The sequence below is a fragment of the Sarcophilus harrisii genome, chromosome 2 (genome assembly GCF_902635505.1).
Source record: "Sarcophilus harrisii chromosome 2, mSarHar1.11, whole genome shotgun sequence".
Taxonomy (NCBI): Eukaryota; Metazoa; Chordata; class Mammalia; order Dasyuromorphia; family Dasyuridae; genus Sarcophilus; species Sarcophilus harrisii.
The window spans coordinates 584,791,485-584,813,537 of NC_045427.1; the positions used below are offsets into that span (position 1 = coordinate 584,791,485).

The 22,053-nt window shown below is 33.3% G+C and overlaps 1 protein-coding gene across 1 annotated transcript in view; it reads right to left on the minus strand.

Annotated features, from left to right (window-relative positions):
• HTR7 (5-hydroxytryptamine receptor 7) overlaps positions 1-22,053 on the minus strand; it is a 77,973-nt gene that overhangs the window by 1,964 nt on the left and 53,956 nt on the right. Inside the window, exon 2 of the mRNA XM_003755282.3 lies at positions 8,588-9,340. Coding sequence (XP_003755330.1) covers positions 8,588-9,340 — 753 coding nt within the window. The remainder of the gene's footprint in view (positions 1-8,587; positions 9,341-22,053) is intronic.

Consider the following 22,053-nt stretch of genomic DNA (forward strand, 5'->3'; position numbering starts at 1 on the left):
TATGAAGCAGCTCTGAATAACAATCTAGAAATTCACTTTTGTGATCTGTAGCAAAAAAAAGGAAAAGAAAAACATTTAAAATTGACTACAAAATGGAATTGTATTTACCTTGTTTGAAAAGAAAATTGATGAATAATAACAAGCTTGGCACAAAAAGGAAGCATTATGTAGCAGCAGAAAGAATACAGAATTTGGACTTTTAGGACCCAACTTTTCAATCTAGTAAAACCTCTCTGCAACTCATAGGATCGTTGATTTAGAGTTAGAAAGGATTTCAGTCCAACCTTGTTTTATATATGAAAAAACTGAAGCTCGGAGAAGTTATGTCCATCTTCCTTCTCAGTAAATAAGCATTTATTAAGACCTATTGTATTCCAGTCATTATGCTAAGTGCTGAGGGAAAAAAAAGCCAAGACAATCTCTGTTCTCAAGCAGGTCATAATTCATGATGAAGCCAGTTTAGCCAGCTGTTATTTATCGTTGCATTTCCAAAACTAAGAGGCAGTGTGACCTAATGGGTAGAAGGCCAGCTTCAAAGCCAGAAAAATCAAGAGAAGTCCAGCTCTTGAATCATATTGGCTTCATGACTCTGGGCAATTCACTTAGTCTTTCAGTGTTCTAAGCAAAATCAAAAGATGTAGAAAATACACTATTTGGATTGCTAAAGGAAGTTCCCTACCTGGGAGTTTACTAAATCAGTGAAATCCCAGGTCTTCTGTTTCCCTAGTTCTAAAACTAGCTAGCCCTAGAATAGTATGTAATAAATATTTGCTGAGTTAATGCTAAGTGGAAAGAAATAATGTTTCCCAAAATGCCTCCATTCTTGCACTTCATCTTTTTGTTATTGTTGTTGCTGGCATTATAGTTTTTAGAGGAAAAAATGTATCATGAAAGCCTAATTTTCTGGAACAAAGTCACACATTGTACCAACGATTCCAATAACCACCACTAAAAATAACCACCAAAAAGAGTGACCTTTGGGAGATTCGGGAAATTTAAAACTTAAAATAAATATTTATAAATTCCGGATTAGAAGGCATGAGACCTAGGAAGAGAGCCTAGATCTGAAATTTCAGAGTAGCTATCTGCTTAAATACTTCCTGGATCTTGGAGTCCCTGAGTAACAGCTTGGAAATGGGGTCTGGAAACAGACAACTGCAATAGTTCTTAGTAGGATGAAAAGACCTCTTTCACCTATCTCCAGAACACATTTTTATGAACCAAAATTAAGTATGTAGAGAATGGTTTTTCCTCCCTGATTTATTATCAGAAATATGACTACTATTAAACCTTCAACATTTGTTGGAATAGAAAAGGTGCCCCATATAAACACAGGAAGTATTCAGAGCTCTCTGTGCCCAAGATGATGCCCTGCTAAGCTTTTTTAAAATAGAAGAACTCCATTATTCTTATTCATTAAAATCCACTATGGAAGCCAAAAGTCGTGTGAGTTCATTTTTTTCCTCAGATTTGTTCCTTCCTTTTTTTTCATTCTCACTTCCCTCAATATAAAATTCATCTTGCATAACCTCAGAATTCACAAGCTCACAGACACGTTTACAACCTCAGAAACACAAGTTTTCAAGATGGAAGGAAACTGAGTAATCACAAAGTACATTTTATTGACAAGGAAATTCAGACTCAAAGGGGCAAAGTAATTGACTCAGGATGACGCATGTAGTAACAGAACCACATATTTGAATGCAGTTCCTCTGATTCCAAATACAGTGTGAGTACTCTTTCCTCTACACCATGATGTCAATTTGGGTCTAGATAATTATGATGACCTAAGTACTATCTATCTCTCCTCCTTCCAACAGATCTTGTATACAACAACCAGATTAATCTTCCTAAAATACTTACTTCTCATTATATTACTCTGTTCACAATTCTCCAATAATTTCCTACTGCCTAGAGAACAAAGTGCAAACTCCTTACCTTGATACTCAAGATTTTTCATCATCTGGGTTCCAAACAATGTTTATATTTACATTGCTCATTGTTCTCCACTCTCCATTCTTCCATTCAGGCTATTCTCAAAAATTAACCTTGGCCATTTCCGTCTCTTTACATGAAAAGGCCATGTTTTCCTTCTAGAAGGAAAACCCTTTCCTGTCTATCCAAATGCCACCCAATTTTCAAAGCCCAGCTCAAGCCACCCATCTTCCATGAAGCCTTTAGCCTTTTGTCTTCTGAATTCTTATTGCATTCACAAATCTATTCACAAAAATCTATCCATCATTTAGCATTTTTTTGTCTTTTACTTTGATTTTAAGTGTAATTTAAGTGTTTTTCTCAGTGCCTCATATAGGCAAACTTCTTGAAGGGAAGTATATTTTAGACTTCTTTTTTATCTCCTAAAGGATCTAAAACAATTATATGCACATAAAGTACCACTTATGTGCATAAGTAATACTTATGCGCATAAGTAATACTTATGCACATAAATATTTCTTGAACAAATGGTTTTTTTTCCCTCAACAAGGCTAACTTTCAAATTGCTGATAGACAGACAGACAGACAGATAGATAGATAATCTAGATAGATAGATAGATAGATAGATAGATACAAAGTCAGGAAGACAGATAGACTCAGAGATAGAGACAGACACTAAGACAGGAAGATAGATAGATGATAGATAGATTGATAGATAGATAGATAGGTAGATAGACAGATAATCTAATGCTTCTATTCTTTCATCTTCCATGGCAACAAATTTTTTAAAGATGATAGATATTTTAGGTTAATGATCCTGAAGTAACTTTCAACAACATGGAATATAAAATGTAAACAAGAGAGAATTAGGAGAATATGTATCTAAGAAAAAGCAAGCATTCCTGCTTTAAGTTAAGGAATAATAACCTATATGATTCTTTACCAACCCTAAAAATTCTCTTCCTTGACAAGTCAAAATGACAAATGTTGCAAGACTTCTTTAATTTGCTATCCTATCTATGAATTTTATAAATTTAAAATTATGTTAATTTTATGTTTAAGAAAAAAATCAAAATTTGAAAAGAATACTGTCTCAAACTTTGTCAAGCAGAAATTATTAAATATCTTCAATGACACTTAGAAGTCGTTATCCTCCTATTTAACATGTATAGGACTGCTTGCCATCTGGGGGAGGGGGTGGAAGGAGGGAAGGGAAAAATCGGAACATAAGTAAGTACAAGGGATAATATTGTAAAAAATTACCCTGACATGGGTTCTGTCAATAAAAAGTTATTTAAAAAATAAATAAAAAAATAAAAGTGGTTATCCTATACTTTGAAAATATAAACTGCAAATTAATGCAACTGAATTGCCTCAAATGGCGCCTGCCTTCACAAAATACAATGCAGGGAGAATATTCCTCACATTACAATTAGATGCTATTGCTCTTTAAAGTGAATACATCCCCAAAAGACAAATGTATCCAAGAATGTTATATTATTGGGTACAAAGTTTTCTCCTCATCCCACTTCTAATTCATTTTATATATTTTCCTAACAACAAACAAAGAAAAAGGTAGTTAACAGGTAGAAGCAACACTGTTGGATAATATAAGGAACCACCACAGCGTTTGATATAAAAAGTTATTTCTAGGGTGATTCTCTATGTGGAGCTATCTATGCTAGTCACACAAACCCATGAATCACTTAAGGGTCTTTCTTCTTGGAATCATAAATTACTGAAGTCAAACCCTTTTTAGCTGGGTTAACTTTGGGCAAGTCATTTCTATTACTTCAGTTTCCTTATCTGCAAAATGGGGATTTATAATAGCACCTATCTTTCAGCATTGCTGTAAGGATCAAACAAAATGATTTTTGTAAAGTACAGTGCCTGGCAGATAGTAGATCCTATATAAAAGCATTTTCCCTTTCCTCCTTTGCCCTCCAAGATAGCCAGACTCAGTCCCTGAGTTTGTGACAGATATAACAACTCTAACCCTAATTAATCCTTCTTTTCTTTGAATTCACATTCAAATCCACACTTTGGACCTCTATTTTAGAGAGATAATGTAATCTGCAATATAGTTGTTTGTATTTGACTTGTCTTCCCTGCTAGATTATCAAGAACTACATCTAGAGCTCCCCAAGCTCCCTCCACAAGCATTGTGCTTATACACAGCAGGTGCTCAACATAAGTTTGTAGTACTGAATTTGTTGAACAAGCATTGGTAAGAACCAAGTCCTGTTTATGGAGATTGGCTCACTCAATCCCAAAAAGATTTTAGATAAGGGAAACATAAAGCCATTTCATTGAATTCAAGCCAGACCACTTAGAAGTGTTACTATATAGCAAAATGATACAATATTGGCATTAATCTAAATTCTCTTTGGCATATCAGTATCCACATGCTGAAAATGCCCTTTAAATTAGTGCCTAAGATACTGAAACTGTTCTCGATCCTTGGTATGGGCTCCTGATCTCATGAACCACTAACAATTGCTAACTTCATTAGCACTTGAGCCAGACCAAGAGATATGAATTGGAATATGTATTCCTTCCTACAACGAGAAGAGTTTACTGTTATTAGAACTTAAGGACAGGGTCTAAAATATGAATTGACAAATTAATAATTCAAAATATTAACTGATAAATAGAATTATATAATATTATAACTATCAATACAAAATATTTATAAACATAAATATTTATATATTTATCCATTTACATCTCATAGCCTCCTATTCAGTGCAAGAATCTCAACTATTACATTCTTGACAGGTATTACTTTCTAAAACACTTTATAACTCCTATATATATATATATATATATACATACATATATATATATATATAAAACTCCTTTATAACTTTATAAACAGTTTATAACTCCTACCTAGCAAATCAAACTGTTCCTTTTTTTAGCATCTATAATAGTTATAAATTTTTTCTTTATATATGGAGTTGAAAATAATATCACATTTATATTATATTTTCATTGCCACCTTTCTTTTTTCTTTTTAAATTTGATTTTTCAATTTTAAATAGCACTATTATTTCCCAATTAATCACAAATTCCCCTCTACCCCCATTGAATCTGCCTTGTAATCAATTAGTAAAGTCAAACAAGACAAATCAGTCCATTGGTCATATTTGAAAATGGATGCCTTATTCCATACCTCTAGTTCCCTAGTCTCAAACTTTCTGCCATTTTTTCTTGAATAAGAAAGTAGAATATGGAGGTGACGGGAGGAGGAAGAGAAAAAGGAGCCAAAAGCTTACTTTCCCATCTTGTCCAAGCTAAACCCTGAATGTCTGATTCTGGGCATGTTCTCTGACCAGTTAAGAAAATCTCATTAATTTGCTTTCCACTAATTGGGAATTAGTAGTGCTCCAGATGTAGGGCTAGGCTGAAGATTACTTTTGCGCTGTGAAAGATTTACTAAGTAGAATAATCATGTAAGCAAAATTGCAAGGGAAATGCTAACCTTCTTAAGGAAATTCTTTTGGGGATGTTTTAAGCACAGATCTACATATTTTTACTTCATCTCAATTTTGCTTCTCCTCTCAGCTACTCATTACTTGTGATATCACTAAAAGACCTCTGGACTTGAAGACCTGGATTTGAATCCCAAATCTGATACTCTTAACAGGACCCAAGCAGGTCAATTCACTTCGAGATTCAATTTTCCTATCTGTAAATTGGAAAAAAATAAGATTACTCCAGCTAACACTCAAGGGCGTGAATTTATAAGAAAGTCCACTGTAAATCTTAGAGCATTCTGGCACTGTGAGCCACTGCCCACCCTGTTTCCCACCAGTTATTCCAACCCTCTTCACTGTATTCCATCTCTAATCCTGCCCTCTCCTCCTCACAAGGCTCAGTGGGTGGCCTTATCTGCTCCTGTCATGCACAAAGCAGTAACGTTGAATAGTTCATACACTCCTGTAGTCATTTTCTCCTATCTCTATTAATATATGGAGAAAGCAGCATGATGTTATGGAAAGAATCGAGGCACTAGACTTGGATATTCCAGTAACTAACTGTACAAAGCTGGATAATTTCTAAAATCTTTCCCAGTTCTAACAAATTGTAATTATTGACCCTCTTCCCCCTTCTTGCCACTGTCATAGGAAGAAGTCATCCTCACAATTAAAAGTATTTTTTTCTACCTGTCCTCTTGACCCAAGTCCTTCTGACATTATGTCAGACATTCAGTCTTTCTGACATCAGTGACCTCTTAGCTTCTGCTTTCAAACATACTCAGGCCTTCCCAATCTTGGAGGAAAGAACAAATGACCCTCAGTAAGTGATATAACCCCATTTTGCCTCAGTTCCTTATCTGAAAAACAGCGACCTGCTAGAGAAGGAAACAACAAATCATTTCAGTATCTTTGCCAAAAAACATCAGCTGGGGTCACAAAGAGTCAGACATGACTGAATAACATTTCTAAATGTCTAATGGACATTTGCACACAGATGACTTCATTATCAACATGTCTAAAATGAAGTCATTCCCTTCTTCCCTAAACGAGCTTTCCTTTCCATTTTCCTCACACCAATTAGTGATATTGCCATCCTAGAGTTAGTCGTGGAGTTACCTTTTATTCCTCTTTTTCTCTATTTTTCTCCATCAGCCACCAATTTCTATCATTCCTATTTCATAGTCTCTTATTCACCATTTCCCAACTCATTTCTCAAGTTACCACCCTAGTCTAGGACTCTCTTTCACACCTAAGATTATGACAAGTGTCCCTATCTTCAGCTTTCTTCCTTTTCAAATAATCTTCTACTTCTAGGCTAATCATCAGGGAAAAAAATGTTCATTGTAATCTCTGGAATAAAATTAGAATCCTATAATGGCCAAATCCCTGAATCTAATCTTGCCTCATCCTAATTAGTCAATTTAATATCTTACTTTCCCTCAGGGCAAACCTTTCCCTAGTCCTATTTACTTAATAGTTACCACCAATCCAAATGCCCTATTGAATCACTATTTTCATGATTTTGCTAATGCTACTCATGCCTCCTAAAATACTCTGTTCTAGCAAACTTCTACTTGTCTTTTCAGATCCAACAAAAGTACCATTTCTTCCATGAAGCCAGTCTTCTCCAATTGTGGACTTTCCCTCTAAATCCCAAACCATTTCATCTCTAGCACACAACTAAATTTATTATATGCTGTTTCCTTCCTTAATTATCTCTCTGATGTTCTCCCAAATAGAGAATAAGTTCCTTGTCACCAGGAATTATTTTATTTCTGGTATATCTTTACATAGTATATATTCAATACCTGCTGACTGATTACAAGAGTTAATAAGCATTCACAAATTATTCTAATTTATTTTTAAATTCTGGTGTTAAACAATGTCTGCTCTTCTTGTCATCTTGGTTAGAATTATTATATGTCATTGAAAAAGTAAAAATTGTATTTCCTTTAAAAAAGTTCATGAGTCAGACTTTTCACTGCCTCAATTCACTTGAATTAGTAGAGCTTTATTCTCAATAGTCAGCCTCTTTCTTCATCTTTGATATAACATTCAAAGTATATATTAACCTACATTTCTGGACATAGTCAATGAAGCAATTTGTTTTTGCTTGACCATACATATAAGATATATGCATTTGTTTTTCTTTTTTTAAAAATAAGGGTAGGAGGAAAATAAATTTTTGCCAAATGAAAAATTACATATTAAAGATTAATCAATCTAAATATATAATTTTGAAAGCAATTGAGGTTAAGTGACTTGAACAGGGTCACATAGGCAATAAATACCTAAGGCCAGATTTGAATTTAGGTCTTCCTGATTTGAGGGCCAAAGCTTTATCCACTGGGCTATTTAGCTGCCCAAGTGTATATGTGTGTGTGTGTGTGTGTGTGTGTGTGTGTGTGTGTGTATGTGTGTGTACATATAATATATATATACACATAGACATACATATATATTTTTTCAGAATATATATTAACTACTTCCATAAAAGGGAGTAACAGGGGGATGATCCTAGCAATAGGGAACATAAATAATTCACTTTCTGGCTTACAGTTCTTGAAGGTCATATACAGATTCATCCAAAGTACCTCCCTACTTCATGGAAAATTTGGGCTGTAGAAGATAAAGTCTTGGTTATATTTAACAAAATCCAAAGTTGAATGGCAACTAAAGCTTGAAGCATCATCTCTGGGTCACATGGTGATATAGGAAAACATTCATCAAAATTCCTGGTATTATTCATCTGAATGGGAACCTTACTTTTGGTTTATCAGCTCTGCTGCAAGCTATTAGAAAATTAAACTGCTTTTTTCTGTAACACATGATATCCTAAAACTACAGACCGGAATGAGAATTAGAGATTGTCTAACTCATTTTTCATTTTCAAATTAGGAAACCAAGATTTAGAAAATTTAGATAATTTATTCCCAGAGTTAGGGTTAGGTTAAGTTGCAGAATCAGGATCTGAATCCAAGTCCAGCACTCTTTTCTCTGCTTCACAAATGTATCCAATCTCCTTAAAGTAATTTGGTCTTTGAAGATATGTTGAACAAAATAGGAAGGGAAGGGATGGATGAGATCTGAAGCACTTAGAAAATAATAAACATGTAGTTTGGAAAACATAAAAGGACACAAACAATGTAAAAAATGATAAATGACCTTACAGCACAAATTCAGGTCTCTCAGCTAGCTTCAGAGCTTCATGCATTCCCGCAGCTGAAAGTTTCCGGTTGATGTTCCTGTATCGACACTGGAGCAGGTTGCGATAGGTGGTCCTCAGGTCTCGATTGAAGAAGGCATATATAAAAGGATTAATGAGGGAGTTTGCATAGCCTAGCCACAGGAATGTTCTCTCCATCCACAATGGGATGCAGCTGCAGGAAGTCCCACAGATAAATGGCCTTGCTGTCGAGAGGATGAAGAATGGGAGCCAACATACAGTAAAGGCCCCGACAATAATCCCAAGAGTGGTGGCTGCTTTCTGCTCCCTCTTAAAGATGGAGATATTTTTCCTCTCCTGTTTAAGGAGTCTGGAAAAATTGGCACATTCTTCAGGATCTTTGTGGAGCTTCACCATGCCATTGACTGAAATGACACCTTCATTATTTTCTTCAACCCGAGGGAAGCCAGTAAATTTATGTTTAGCAGCACTTCTCTTAGCAGCCTTGTAAATCTGGTAGTACATGAAAAGCATCACAGACATGGGGATGTAAAATGCAACTGCAGTGGAGTAAATTGTGTAGCCAAAATCCTGGCTGATTAAGCAAACTTTATCATCATTGACATTCTGGGCCCAGCCAAAGAGAGGAGGTAAAGTGATCGAGGCAGACAGGAGCCACACGGAAAGGATCATTTTGGCCATACATTTGCCATTTTGTCTCACAGGGTACGTCAGAGGTCTTGTTATCCCAAGGTACCTGAAAAAAAAAAATCCAAAGTTACTATGTGAATGAATGGCTACAAAATAGAGGAATAAGCATTTCCCATTTTACATCATCTATAGGATTCATAATTAATCAAACCAAATAAGCTAGGATCAAGAGTTTTCCCTTCATAAGCCAATTTCTCTTTATAGTATTTTTGTCATTCAATTATTTTCTGTTTATCCAATTTTGCATGACCCCATTTGGAGTTTTCTTGGCAATGATACTGGTATGGTTTGCCATTTCTTTCTCCAGCTCATTTTACAGATGAGGAAATTGAAATAAACTGGGTTAAGTGACTTGCCTAGGATCATATACCTATTAAGTGTGTCTAAGGTCAGTTTTGAACTCAAGTCTTTCTGATACTAGGTCCAATATTCTATGCACTATGGTGCCACCTAGCCATCCTTCTCTAGTGCAGAAGAGTCCAATAATGATTCTCTTTAAAAAGTTAGTTCATATTGAATATATTTGCTCTATGGTTCACAAAAAGAGGTCTATAAAGTTGCTCTATGGACACCAAGGCTTTCAAAATGATCGTATTAAACTTCCACTTATTTCTTCAGTAGCTATTTTGTCAACTGCAAGTGAATTCATTTTAATGTCTTCATCTTGAGAGTGAAATGAAAGCAACTTCTATATTAAATCACATCAAACTTTCAAAACAGAAGGATATCATTTGGAACTTCAGAAGATTCAGATCACAATGTTTAAGTCACACATGACAGATTATGACAAATGGAACCTCGGGTTGTCCTAAATTCTGAGGCTATCAATACAAAGAACACATCTCCAAAATATCACTTTTTTTTTTTTAACAAAATCATCATCAACTCTGACTGGATACTATGTAAAACTTTTTAAAATCTCTGCCAACCTCTGTCCCTAGAGGCATTACAGATTGCAAAAATAAAATACAAAAATCCTTAGAAAATAAAAAAGAATAAATATATACAATAAAATGTTTTTTGCCCAATTCAGTTCTTTTGTGGATGTCTTCATTTTTCTTTTCATTTTCCCCAGGATTTATTAGCATTATATGTGGTCATTTCTAGTAATTCCATAACCACTTTGAGAGTGGGTTCATTATTAAGCTTCATATTAATAAGACAGGAGGAAAGCACAGATAGCCTCTTAAAAACAGTTTAAATTCCCTAAGTTCACATGTAAGACTTTTGTTTGGAATTTGGAACATATCATACTATAAAAACTATGGTATAAAAAGTATTTAGATTCCCAAGCTAGTAGGGTTCTTAACTTATTTTTGTGTCATGGGTTTCTTCCTTTCTCAGAAGATTTATGAATATATAAAACAATATACATAAGATACCCAAGGAAACCAATTCTATTGGAAGTCAGTTATAATAATTTTTTAAAAATTAATCTCATAGATCCCAGATTAAGAAACCCTAACATAACTGAAATAATCAACATTTCACATACACACACACACACACACACACACAGAGAAAATACAGTTGTAATACTAGTAAACAAGATAGAAAAACCAATAAAACTGGATAAATGTTTTCCTTTATCTTGAAATCTATTAAACCATGGAAAATAAGATTTAATTAAATTTAATTAGAGGAGGATGAGGAGATAGATGGAAGCTTACTTAAGTGGCAATTCTATAAGAAGCCTTCCAGAAACTTTCAAGGTTGATAGCCCTGGCTCTGTTATATTTAATTTCAATTAAAACCTCAAAACTTTCCTTTTCTTTGATACAGATGCATCACTAGATATCTCTCTTTTCATACTAGTCAGCTATATTTTGTGTCATTCTTAGCTTCTGAATGGAACAAGGGAAAGAAATGAAAAGGAAGATTTTCCTGAAGTAATAATGACTAAGAAATAGAGGGGAAAGTATAAGTTGGATGGGTATGTATGTGTGAAAAGAGATTATTTAAGGAGGAATTAACTTGAGTTATGAGAGCTAAAAGATGGGGCGGAAAGAGAGTTTGGCTAATGTAAGAACCTTCTGAGAGAAAGTAAAAATGGTACTGGAAATATGGCACAATAGTCATTTACAGGCACCAAACTCCAAACAATGCTATCAGCTGCCTAGGACAATTTGGTTAGTGGATCAATATAAGCAGTAAGTAGAAAAAAGCCACAAGAAATCCATTCTTCCTAGAATTAAGTTCAAATACAAGGACTTTAAATGGTTTCTTATTTTTTTGGTACTCTTGCCTGAACTTGATTTAAAAAAAAAATCTGGGAATATCTGAAATTATTAAATTTAGATGTTAAATAGCTCCCTATACTATAGGCTCATAATATGCATAATATTCAAATGATAATATAGTTAACCACAATGAAAATGAATAATAAAAACAACAGGGGAAAATATAGCATACATTTCCAAAAACATAAAAACTCTTGTCCTTTCACTTCCAAAGTTCCTTGAAAGACTCAAAGATCAGAAAGATGGAAAGGAGTGGGGCTGGATGTTGAAACCTTCAGTGAAAATAAGTTTGGTATTCCAGATTGAAAACTCATCTCACTAGTATTTGCTGCCCATCTATCTGATTCTTAAGTCTCATATAGTTCTGATTTTAACTGACATCAGACACTATTCATCCTCCTGGTCATGGACACCTCTAAGAATAGAGAGAATAGAGACCCCAAGTCATATCTCCCTCTTCATGGTCACAATTTTCAGAAGAGACCACCATTCTTCTTCTTCTCAAGAAGTATCCCACCAATTTAATCAATTTGCATCACTGATCAGTGGAACAAGAAAGTATTTGATAAAATTCCTAGGAAACTAGTTTGGTAGAAATTAAATTTAGATCAACATCTCACTGATATCATAATAAATTCCAGATGGGATTTGCAGCTTAAATATAAAATGTCATATCAATAAACAAAGTAGATGAGGAGAAATACTCTTCACTACATTTCTGTATCAAATAATGATGGTAATAATGGATAATCTTTCTTTATTCCTGATCTTACTAGAAAGACCTCCAGTATAGTAATAGTGCTATAATTATAATGTAAGGTAGCTAACCATGCTTATTCACAAAACAGATTTAGATCCTAATTTCAGAGATAATATTGGGGAAAGTATGAAACTAGAATAACATTTCTTGTATTCCCTTAATGGAACTTGTTAAGGTATAATAAGTAAAACTTTAAAAATTTAAGAACAAAAAAACTAAGATTTTTTTATATCTTGATTTTTGATAGATATTTTTGCCATGTATAAAATAGGGTTCAATATTTCTATTTTTTTAATACATAAGTACATGTATCTTGACAAGTTTTTTCCACCTATATCTATTTATATAATTTTGTGATTTAAAAATTTTACTAACACAATCTATTTGTCATTTTTAAAAATTGAACCAAACCTATGTTTCCAGTATAAAATCAAACTAATAAATATTGTATGATATACAATCTGCTATATACTATATACTAATCATAATATGTAGCTGATTTAAATATGTAGCTATTACATCTTTGCTAATTTTTAATTTAATTGTTGCATGGATATTGAGTAAAAATATTGGTCAATAGTTTCTATCTTTTCTTTATCTTTCCCTGGTTTAAATATCAAGACCATATTTTTGTTATGCCAATTTAGTATGGTGCCTTCTTCCTCTATTTTTACAAGCAATGATGCAATTTCAGAGTTAATAGTTTTTCAGTTTTGGCAAAATTCACTTGTAAACACATCTAGTCCTCTTCTTATTGAATTTACTTGAGTTCAATTTATTTTTTCCAAGACTGTTATTTAAATTATCCATTTTTGTCTTACAATTTTTAGTGTTTAATATTTTTTGTAAATTATCATTCATAACATGTTATCAATTTGTTGACAAGTTTGACATTATTTCTTCTTCACATGTCATAAATTTTCACTTCTCATTATTTTGTATGGGATTTTGAGTTTTTTCTTTTTGTCATATTATCTAATGGTTTGTCTATTTTATTAATTTTTTAAGTTCTTGATTTATGCATCAATTCAATTTTTTGTTTCATTTTTGTTTCCCTCTAATTTAATTTTCAGAATTTCTATTTTTGTGTGTAGTTGAGAAATGTTTTACTTATTGGGTTTTTTATTCTTTTCTGACCATTTCCATGTTCTGTTTTTTATCTCTAGAAAACATGTAATGAGAGGGCTTAGAAAAATACTTTTTTTTCCCCTCTAATAACTACTTTGACAATATGCCAAAAGTTTTAGTGTGTTGTCTCATCATTATTAGTTTCTTTGATAAAATTATGTTAATTTTATAACTTGTTCTTTGATGTACAGTATCTTTTAAGATTATACTACTTAGCCTCCCATTAAATTTAAATCCTTTGTTAAAATTACCTTTATTGATTAAAATTCCAATTTCATTGCACTTTAATCAATAAAGAATATTTAACAATTCTAGTCTACTACATTTGGATGAGGCCTTCATGCCCTAAAACATATTCAGTTTTTAACAGTAACGTGCACAGATGAGAAATATGAATAATTTTTTTATTCTAATTCAATATTCACTAGAGAACTTGTACATCTAGCTTTTCTAAAGTTCTATTCAATTTCTTAACTTCTCTCTTAATTTATCTTTTTAGTTAAATTTATATAGGTCTGAAAGGTGCACAAAGCATTTTCCAACTATTTGAGTTTTCGGGTCAATTTCTCACTATAATTTAATTCATTTTTTCTTTCAGGACTTAGAAGCTAAGTATGCCATTTGTGCCTATACATTAAGGATGATTTTATTTCATTAGTGGTGGTGTCTTTAAACACAATCTAATGCCTGTTCATTTCTTTTAACCATGTATTTTTTTAAATTACAGTTTTATGTGAGGTTATAATTATCATTCCTGATTTTTTTTTAATTCTCCTGAGACATGATAAAATTCTGCTCCAACCTCTCATTTCAACTCTGTGTCAATCATTATTTTTCAAGTTCATTTCTTTAGTAATATAGTTATCCCTTCCACATCACAGAGATTAGGGATATGGCAATCTGGAAACTCTAATACAAAATCATTTGGCCCATCTTTTTATTTTTTATTTTATTCTAGAAAAAAGTTACTATGTTATTAAAAGAAAACATGTTGATATTATACAAATACTTTACATGTATTTTAGATATTTCTAAGTTTCTAAATTTTTTCTGTGTTATCTGCAGACCTTTGCATGTTGTCTGAGATTTCTTCAAAACTCCCCCCATATTCCTCATTTGATTTTTTTATGCTGACTCATGAAATATCAAAGTTGTGATGTGGAAAAGATACTTGTATATTGCTGGATTCTGCTTTCAAATCCAATAAACTCCCATCCACCATTTTATAAGTAAATTCATTCCATTCACTTTTGGTTACAATTGTTGATTTTGTTTTCTCCTCCATCATATCCTTTTATAATTTTTGCTCTTTTTACCTCCCATATTTCCCAGAGCTATGTATAGAAAGAAAAAAAAAATGTTAACAGGGCTAATTATCTGTAGATGAAATGATCTGCTCTATTTCTTTGCCTGCCCCCCTTCTTCCTTCCCAGAAATAATCACCAATTTTTACTTTTTTCTTTTTCTCCTTTTAAATATCCCTTTGTGATCTACCATTTAAAATTAAAGTTTTTTTCTTTATTTTTAGTTTCTGCTCATTTCTACTTTCTTCTTAAATCCCACTTTCTCCTCTTCCTATCTTTCTTTTTCTTTCTTAGATATGTCTACATAAAACTATGTGGGTATGTTCAACTCTCATTTACCTGTTTTAGATAATATGAGATTTATGAGATGTTCATACCTTCATCCATGTTTGTTTTTTATATATTCTTCTGGTACACGCATAAGTCCTTTCCTCTTCTTTCTCATTTCTTAGCTAATATATTTTCCTCTCCCTTATATTTTGTCTCTTGTAAACAGCAAAACAATATAAACACTTCCCCACTCCCAGGACTAGTGTCTGTCTTCATTCTTTCTAGGACACTTGAAGATGGCAGAATTCTGATGGACACTTATTTTATCTCTTCCTACTAGAATATAAACATTTTGTCATCATTTAATTATAGTCATCTAAAATGTATTTACCTTTCTAGGTTCTTCTTTCTCCTGTACTTATGCAAAGAAATTACTCATCTCTTATTATTTTATCAGAAATGCTTGAAGGTCCTCTATTATAATAAAGATCTATTTTCCAATGTATAATTATATTAAATTTTGCAGGGAATTTATTCTTGGATATAACCTTTTTCTTTTGCATTTTAGAATATCTTATTGTGGAAGAGTAATGACACTCACCCCATTAGAATAGATTTTACAAAAATAATATTAGGACAGTACTTTGTCTGAAGTCCTTGGTCCCACTTAAATAGAAAAACTTGTCAATTTTCAATCAGCATCCTATCCTGAAATACTTTTTACATCCTTTTCAAAGCCTAGTCCATTTCTAATAATAAATCAGAGTTCAAGGGGAAAAAAATCTGTTTCACTCAAAATGGAAATAGGTCAGTGACTAGACAAAAACAAAGGGGTCTTGATTTATGCCCTTGAAAGCAGTCCATTCTTGACTGGATTAAATTGATGATCAGATTAAGAAAAGGTAGAAATCTTTGTTTAATTTGAATTAATGAATATATATCTCTTAAATTCACTTTTGACTAGATCCCATTCCCAATAAATGGAGAATCCTTAGCAAGGAGGTTAAAAAGGATTTAAGGGTTTTAGGAAAACATCCTCCAAGGCTTTGTCTCACAAGTTAATTAACTATTGTTCTAATGAATCAGATTATTACTTGGAATTCATTGCTGTGCTTTATCTTATTTTGGAATTTTTTTCCTTTTGTTTGTAAGTCTATAAATTGTGAGTAAAAGTAGCATATATCAGAAATTTTTAAAGCTTTGGAAAATTTCTGTCCTTTTTGAATTTCTTTTTCTCTTAACAAAGATGCTTAGGATTTGAATAATTTTATTAATAAAACTGTTACTGCCAACTTTCTCCCCTCCCACATGCTTGGATGGGATAAGCAGGCTCATTGTGGTCCTTTCCCTTCCATAGTTTGGCTGTCACTGCTTCTGCCCTTAGATAAGAGCACTTGTGTTCCTACACAATCCCACTATTGCTTTGACAATCCAACTATGAGATACTGTTCATTTTAGGACCTGTCTATCAGAATTTCTGTTGACTTCTGCTTCCCCTAATCGATCCTGTCTCTACAATTTTCTGGCCATTTTCTTGTGGTCGTTTAGTTCTAGACTAATTGAAAGAACTTACTAGTATTTCTCTTTAGTTTTCTTGATCATTATTTCATCTAGTTTCCATTTAAGTGTTTGCTGGGGCATGTGTCAGGAGAGCCAGACACCTTTAGGATTTTTCATATTTCTACCTTAATCAAGGCATTGATTCTTATGATTAAGGATTATTGATACACCAAATGGAAGCTTCCATTTGACTATTTAGAGATGCCATGAGTTCCTCATTTGTAATTTGAGCTGGAGAAGCAAATGGAAAAACACTTCAGTCTCTTTATCCCCCAAAAACCCAAACAGAGTCATGAAAAGTTGGACATGACTGAAATGACTGAACAACAAAAGACCACAATGGTAACATTTGAGATCAGATCCAGTCTAGCCATTTCTTCTGATCTATATTATCAAACTTGAATCTTATCTATCTCCTAAGAAAAAAAATTATTTGGATGTTTGGGAGCATTTGATAACCTGAACACAGAAAATTGAAATTTTTTTCTTTTTCATTCCTTGATATTTTGCTTTACCTTGTCCTAAAACAATCAGAAAATATTCCAAGCTTCCCCCTTCTATTACTCTTCACTATCCCAGGCAGCCAAAAATCACATCTCAACAGAGAATGTATTTCTCCTTCTTATAAACCCTTCTTCATTCACCTTGATAAATTGTGCAATCTTTAAATAATGATTTCACAAGCAGTTATTTAACCACTTTAAATATATGTACTTGGTCTAATTCTGAATTCAGGTAAAGTCTTTTTATTCATGAGATTCTGTGCTCCCAAGATGCTTATTATAGCACTGGGAAGCAAAAGATAGGGAGAGGGAGATATCATTTAGTTAGATCAGAAAGGGTTCACACAGAATAATCTGACCCTTAAAGCCTTCTAAAGAAGTGTCCATCATTAAATATCATATAGGAATCAAATGAAGAAGAAAAGCATGTTTGGTCTGGAGAAACCCATAATTCCTATCTCTAAACATTGGAAGTACTATCAGAGAGAGGAAGAATTATGTCTATTATTTGCAGTTCCAGAGGAGAAAAAACTAGGACCAGTGGATCATAGGGAAACATAACATAAATGACTTGATAAACTCAGCAGAAGAAATTTTATAACAATTAGTTATTGAACACTGGAATGTAGCTGCCTTAACTCTCATTCCCAGGAATATTCAAACATAGGCTGTATTTGATAAAGATATATAAGAAATATTCCTGCATTAGGTAAGGAATTAGGCTAGGATAATGGCCAATGCCCCTTCACATTTGAGATTCTGGGATTCTAAAGCTAAAATTGTTTTATTTGCTGAACTTCAGATATTTTCTTTATAATATTCAGAAATCCAGATAAATAGAGCTTGATGACATTTAAGACTACAGCAATTATTTAAAGTAACATAGGGTCTCTAATGAAAGCCTATTGTCCCTCAAAATGTAGATTTCTTTCTACTCTGCATGGCACAATTCTTAACATTATAATTCAAAGAAAAATCTACAATGATTTTTTAGGTTTTATAATTCTAGTATTTAATGCTTATCATATAAATAATTCCTATTAATTAGATATGGTAGATATTTTTGGAAGCTTTATGAAGTACTTTGTTAGTATTTTTCCCTAAAAATAAAAATATAAACTTTTAAATACAATGTCTGGGCAACATGAGAGCCTAAATGCTATATGCTAAAGAAATGTATGCTTCTAGCACTAGGGGTGCCATTAAACCAGGGGGGTGAGAGCAAAATAGGATTAGGAAGTTATAATCTGTGCCTACATAGAAAATTAGACCTGCTGCCAATGCTCCCAGTCTCATTTGATGTAAATTGTTGGGAATGGTTCTTTAGATAAATGAATTTGACTGGGCTTTTATTAGTTTGGATTAATAATTCAGGGAAAAGTAAAGAGGATCTTGTCAGAAGTTGAGGATATAGTAAGGTTGAAAGGAAAAGGGAGATACAAGATCTAGTTGAAGTAGAATGAGCAGGTTATCCCTCCCATCTCCTGCCATTTGAATAGGGAATATAAAAGAGGACAAAATTATAGAAGCAATTTAACATATACTTTAACATATTTAACATGTATTGGAATACCTGCAATCTAGGGGAGGGGTAGGGGGAAGGAAGGGAAAAGTTGAAACAGAAGGTTCTACAAGGGTCAGTGTTGAAAAATTACCCATGCATGTGTTTTGTAAATAAAAAGCTATAATAAAAAAATTTATAGAAGCAGAGATTTAAAGATTAAAGGACTTTACAATCCATCTTGTCTAACTTCTTAAATTTACATGTGGGGAGGATATCTCTTATAATGTAGCAACTGAGGAACTCAAAGACACTTGAATGGATTTCCCCTGCTCTGGTGGATGCAGTCTCATAAAAGAGGAGATTGGGCATGGAGAATCAAGTGGTCAAAGACCAACGAAATTTCCTCCCTTGATAACACATGAAGAAACTGAGATCCCAAGAGGGGATTCCTTCTATTGCCTTCACAAAGGTATTGGACATAAGAGCAAAGCCAGAAACCGGGAAATGTAAGAGAAAAATAATTTCAGGTACAAATGAAATGAAGTTGCTATTTAGAAGCAAGTAGCCTCAGGTTAGAAAATCAGAAAAACCTGAAAAATGTAGCCCAGTAGTATGGGAAGATTTCAGTGAGAATTAAACAAGAAATAATGGGAAAAAATTGCATGTTCTGAGAGTGAGCTTGTATGGGATTAGAAAGTGAAAGAACCTGTAAAGATTAAAGAGTATAGAGAAAAAAATATAGAGTTCATGTTGGGGTAGCTGAATGGCCCAGAGGACAGAGTGCTGAGTAGGAGTCAGGAAGACCTAAGTTAAAATCCAACTTCATATACTTAGTAATTGTGTGACACTAGGCAAGTCATTTAACCTCTGTTTAACTTAATCTACTAGCGAAAAAAAAATGTCAAATACTTCAGTATCTTTGACAAGAAAATCCTAATGGACAGTATGGTCCATGGGGTCCTAAAGAGTCAGATGTGACTGAACAATAGCAACATAGAGCCCATGTATAGAGGTAGAACTACTATCAAACTGCTAGGCCTTCCCTTTATCCCTATTCCTTAGCATATGACAAAATGGAATGAATTATGATTTAAAATTTTGACATTAACTTTTTTCCAGTACTAACAGTCTGAATTATGGACTTTTAAGTTCCTCTAGTTTCAGAATAATTGTATTCAGGAGAATGAAGATGTTTACTTTGGGTGACCTAAGACACTAGAATCAAGACATAAGCCTGACCTAATTCATTTAATTTTTTTTATTCTGAACTTAACACCAAATGAAACATGTATTTCCATAAAAATTGTAGGACAGGAAAAGAGGAATATATGTGAAACTGAAAATATCTGTTACATGCAACTTTCTTTTTTAAAAAATATACACAAATTCAATGTGTAATTGTCAAAGACATTTATTTATCTATGATAATTTTCAGGCCTGATCTTTTTCATATTAATTGGCTCAGAAAAGATTCATACATAAGGAAACTTCTTTCTAGTGGTTAGCTCATCCGCTTACATATGTACATATAAGAAATACATGTATATTACAAGAATTTGATTTTATCCATGTGAATGCTCCCTTTATTGATAGAGACCACCATTCATCTCAGAAGGTGGGGAGAGGGGGTAAGATCTACTAGACTTGTGATTTCATTGTTGTAGATAACTCTCTAGGAGGACACTCCTTCTACCAATGTAGATGTACAATCCTACAAATCACTGAATAAAATCATTGGGGTGGAGATGGGAGTACAGAGCAATGCTGAGAGTATAAACAGTTTTCTAAGTATCATACAGCCAGTATATATTAGAGAGAGGATTTGTATCACCCAAGTCTTACACACCCTGAAGATATCTTCTCTATGCAGTGGTTCATATATGATATTCATGATTGTTCATGATTGACCTTGAATGAGATGGGGAAAATCACCTGGCAGCTTAACTCTATACAGATAAATTTCTCTGAACTTAGCAGGAAGTTTCAATGATGGAAACAGTTGTCGCTGGCCTGGACACAAAGGATTTTCACTTTGGTAGAATTTAGAATGTAACCCCCTTGAGGACAGGAGTATTTTATTTTGTTCCTTGTATATCTCCTGCTCTTAGCACGGAGTGGGTACTTAATGAATTCTTGCTAATTGATGGGCCTAATAGAGCTTTTTTTTTTCAAACATAGACTTTGAGAGAGTTGACACTACAACAAAATGAAGCAACCCAGGGAGTTTTAGTGGTGGATATAAAAGACACACTTTTCTACAGCTTCTTTACTGAAATAATTTCAGGGGAGAAATGTCAAGAAATCCCTAGGATATTGCTGTGTATTTCCCACTGACAATCAAAATATAGCTGTATGGTCAGATTGACCTCTCTATGAAGTGACTACAGTTGAGATATTAAGACACAGTGGAAAGGTCAACTGCCTCATAAAACTTCCCTCTTGCTGAAAGCTGGGGACTGAAATATCATTGTTGAAGCATCTTTCTTTCCTTTAGCCTTTAGCTTGAAGGTCTGAAACAGAAATACACCTGGGGGCAGTAATCCTAAAAGCTGTTACCACTCTTTATTCTTACTGATCTTTTTTCTGGAAAAAGGAAACAGACAAATGATAGGAAGACAAATTCCACCAGCTTTCTAATTTTTGCCCAAGACTGTTTTTGCCTCTGGGTAGTCTATAAAGACAGAACAATGAATAAAGTGTCAAGTCAAGAAGACTCATCCTCCGGAAATCAAATTTGGCCTCAGACACTTACTAGGTGGGTGTTTCTGAGAAAGTTGCTTAATCCTGTTTGCCTCAGTTTCCTCATCTATAAAATGAGCTGAAGAAGAAAATGGCAAACACTCTAGTATCTTTGCCAAGAAAACACCAAATAGGGTCCCAAAGAGTTGGACATGACTAAAATGACTAAACAATAACAGCTCTATAAAGGAAACTTCAATTTAATTTTAATTGATATGCTGCTAATTCTTGATTATTTTAACACATTAAGCTTTAAAAAAAAAAAAACAACTTTCCACATATTATCTCATTTGATTTTCACAACCCCAAGAGTTAGATGCTCTTATTTCCTCCTCTTTTACAAATGTGGAAACTGAATTTGAGAGTTATTAAGTAATTTGTCCAGAATTTTAAAAAAATACTAAATTGTCTGAGGTGGGACTTGAACTTATGCCTTTTTTTTTTCATTTCAATCTTTTATTAGTTTTGACTTTGGGAAGAGTTTGGAGTTTGTTTTTTTAAATAACTTTTTATTGACAGAACCCATGCCAGAGTAATTTTTTACATTATTAACTTATGCCTTTTTATAGTGTGATGTGGAAGGCACATATTAGGTACTAGGAATAGAAAAAAAATTAACATATGCTCCAGACACTCTTTGAGCAACAGAGGCTCCCTATGGTACAGATATCATATTTCATTAGTACAGTCTATGACTGATTTTGTCCATTTATTCCACTGCCTCATTATGAACAGAGGTGGCCTTACATTC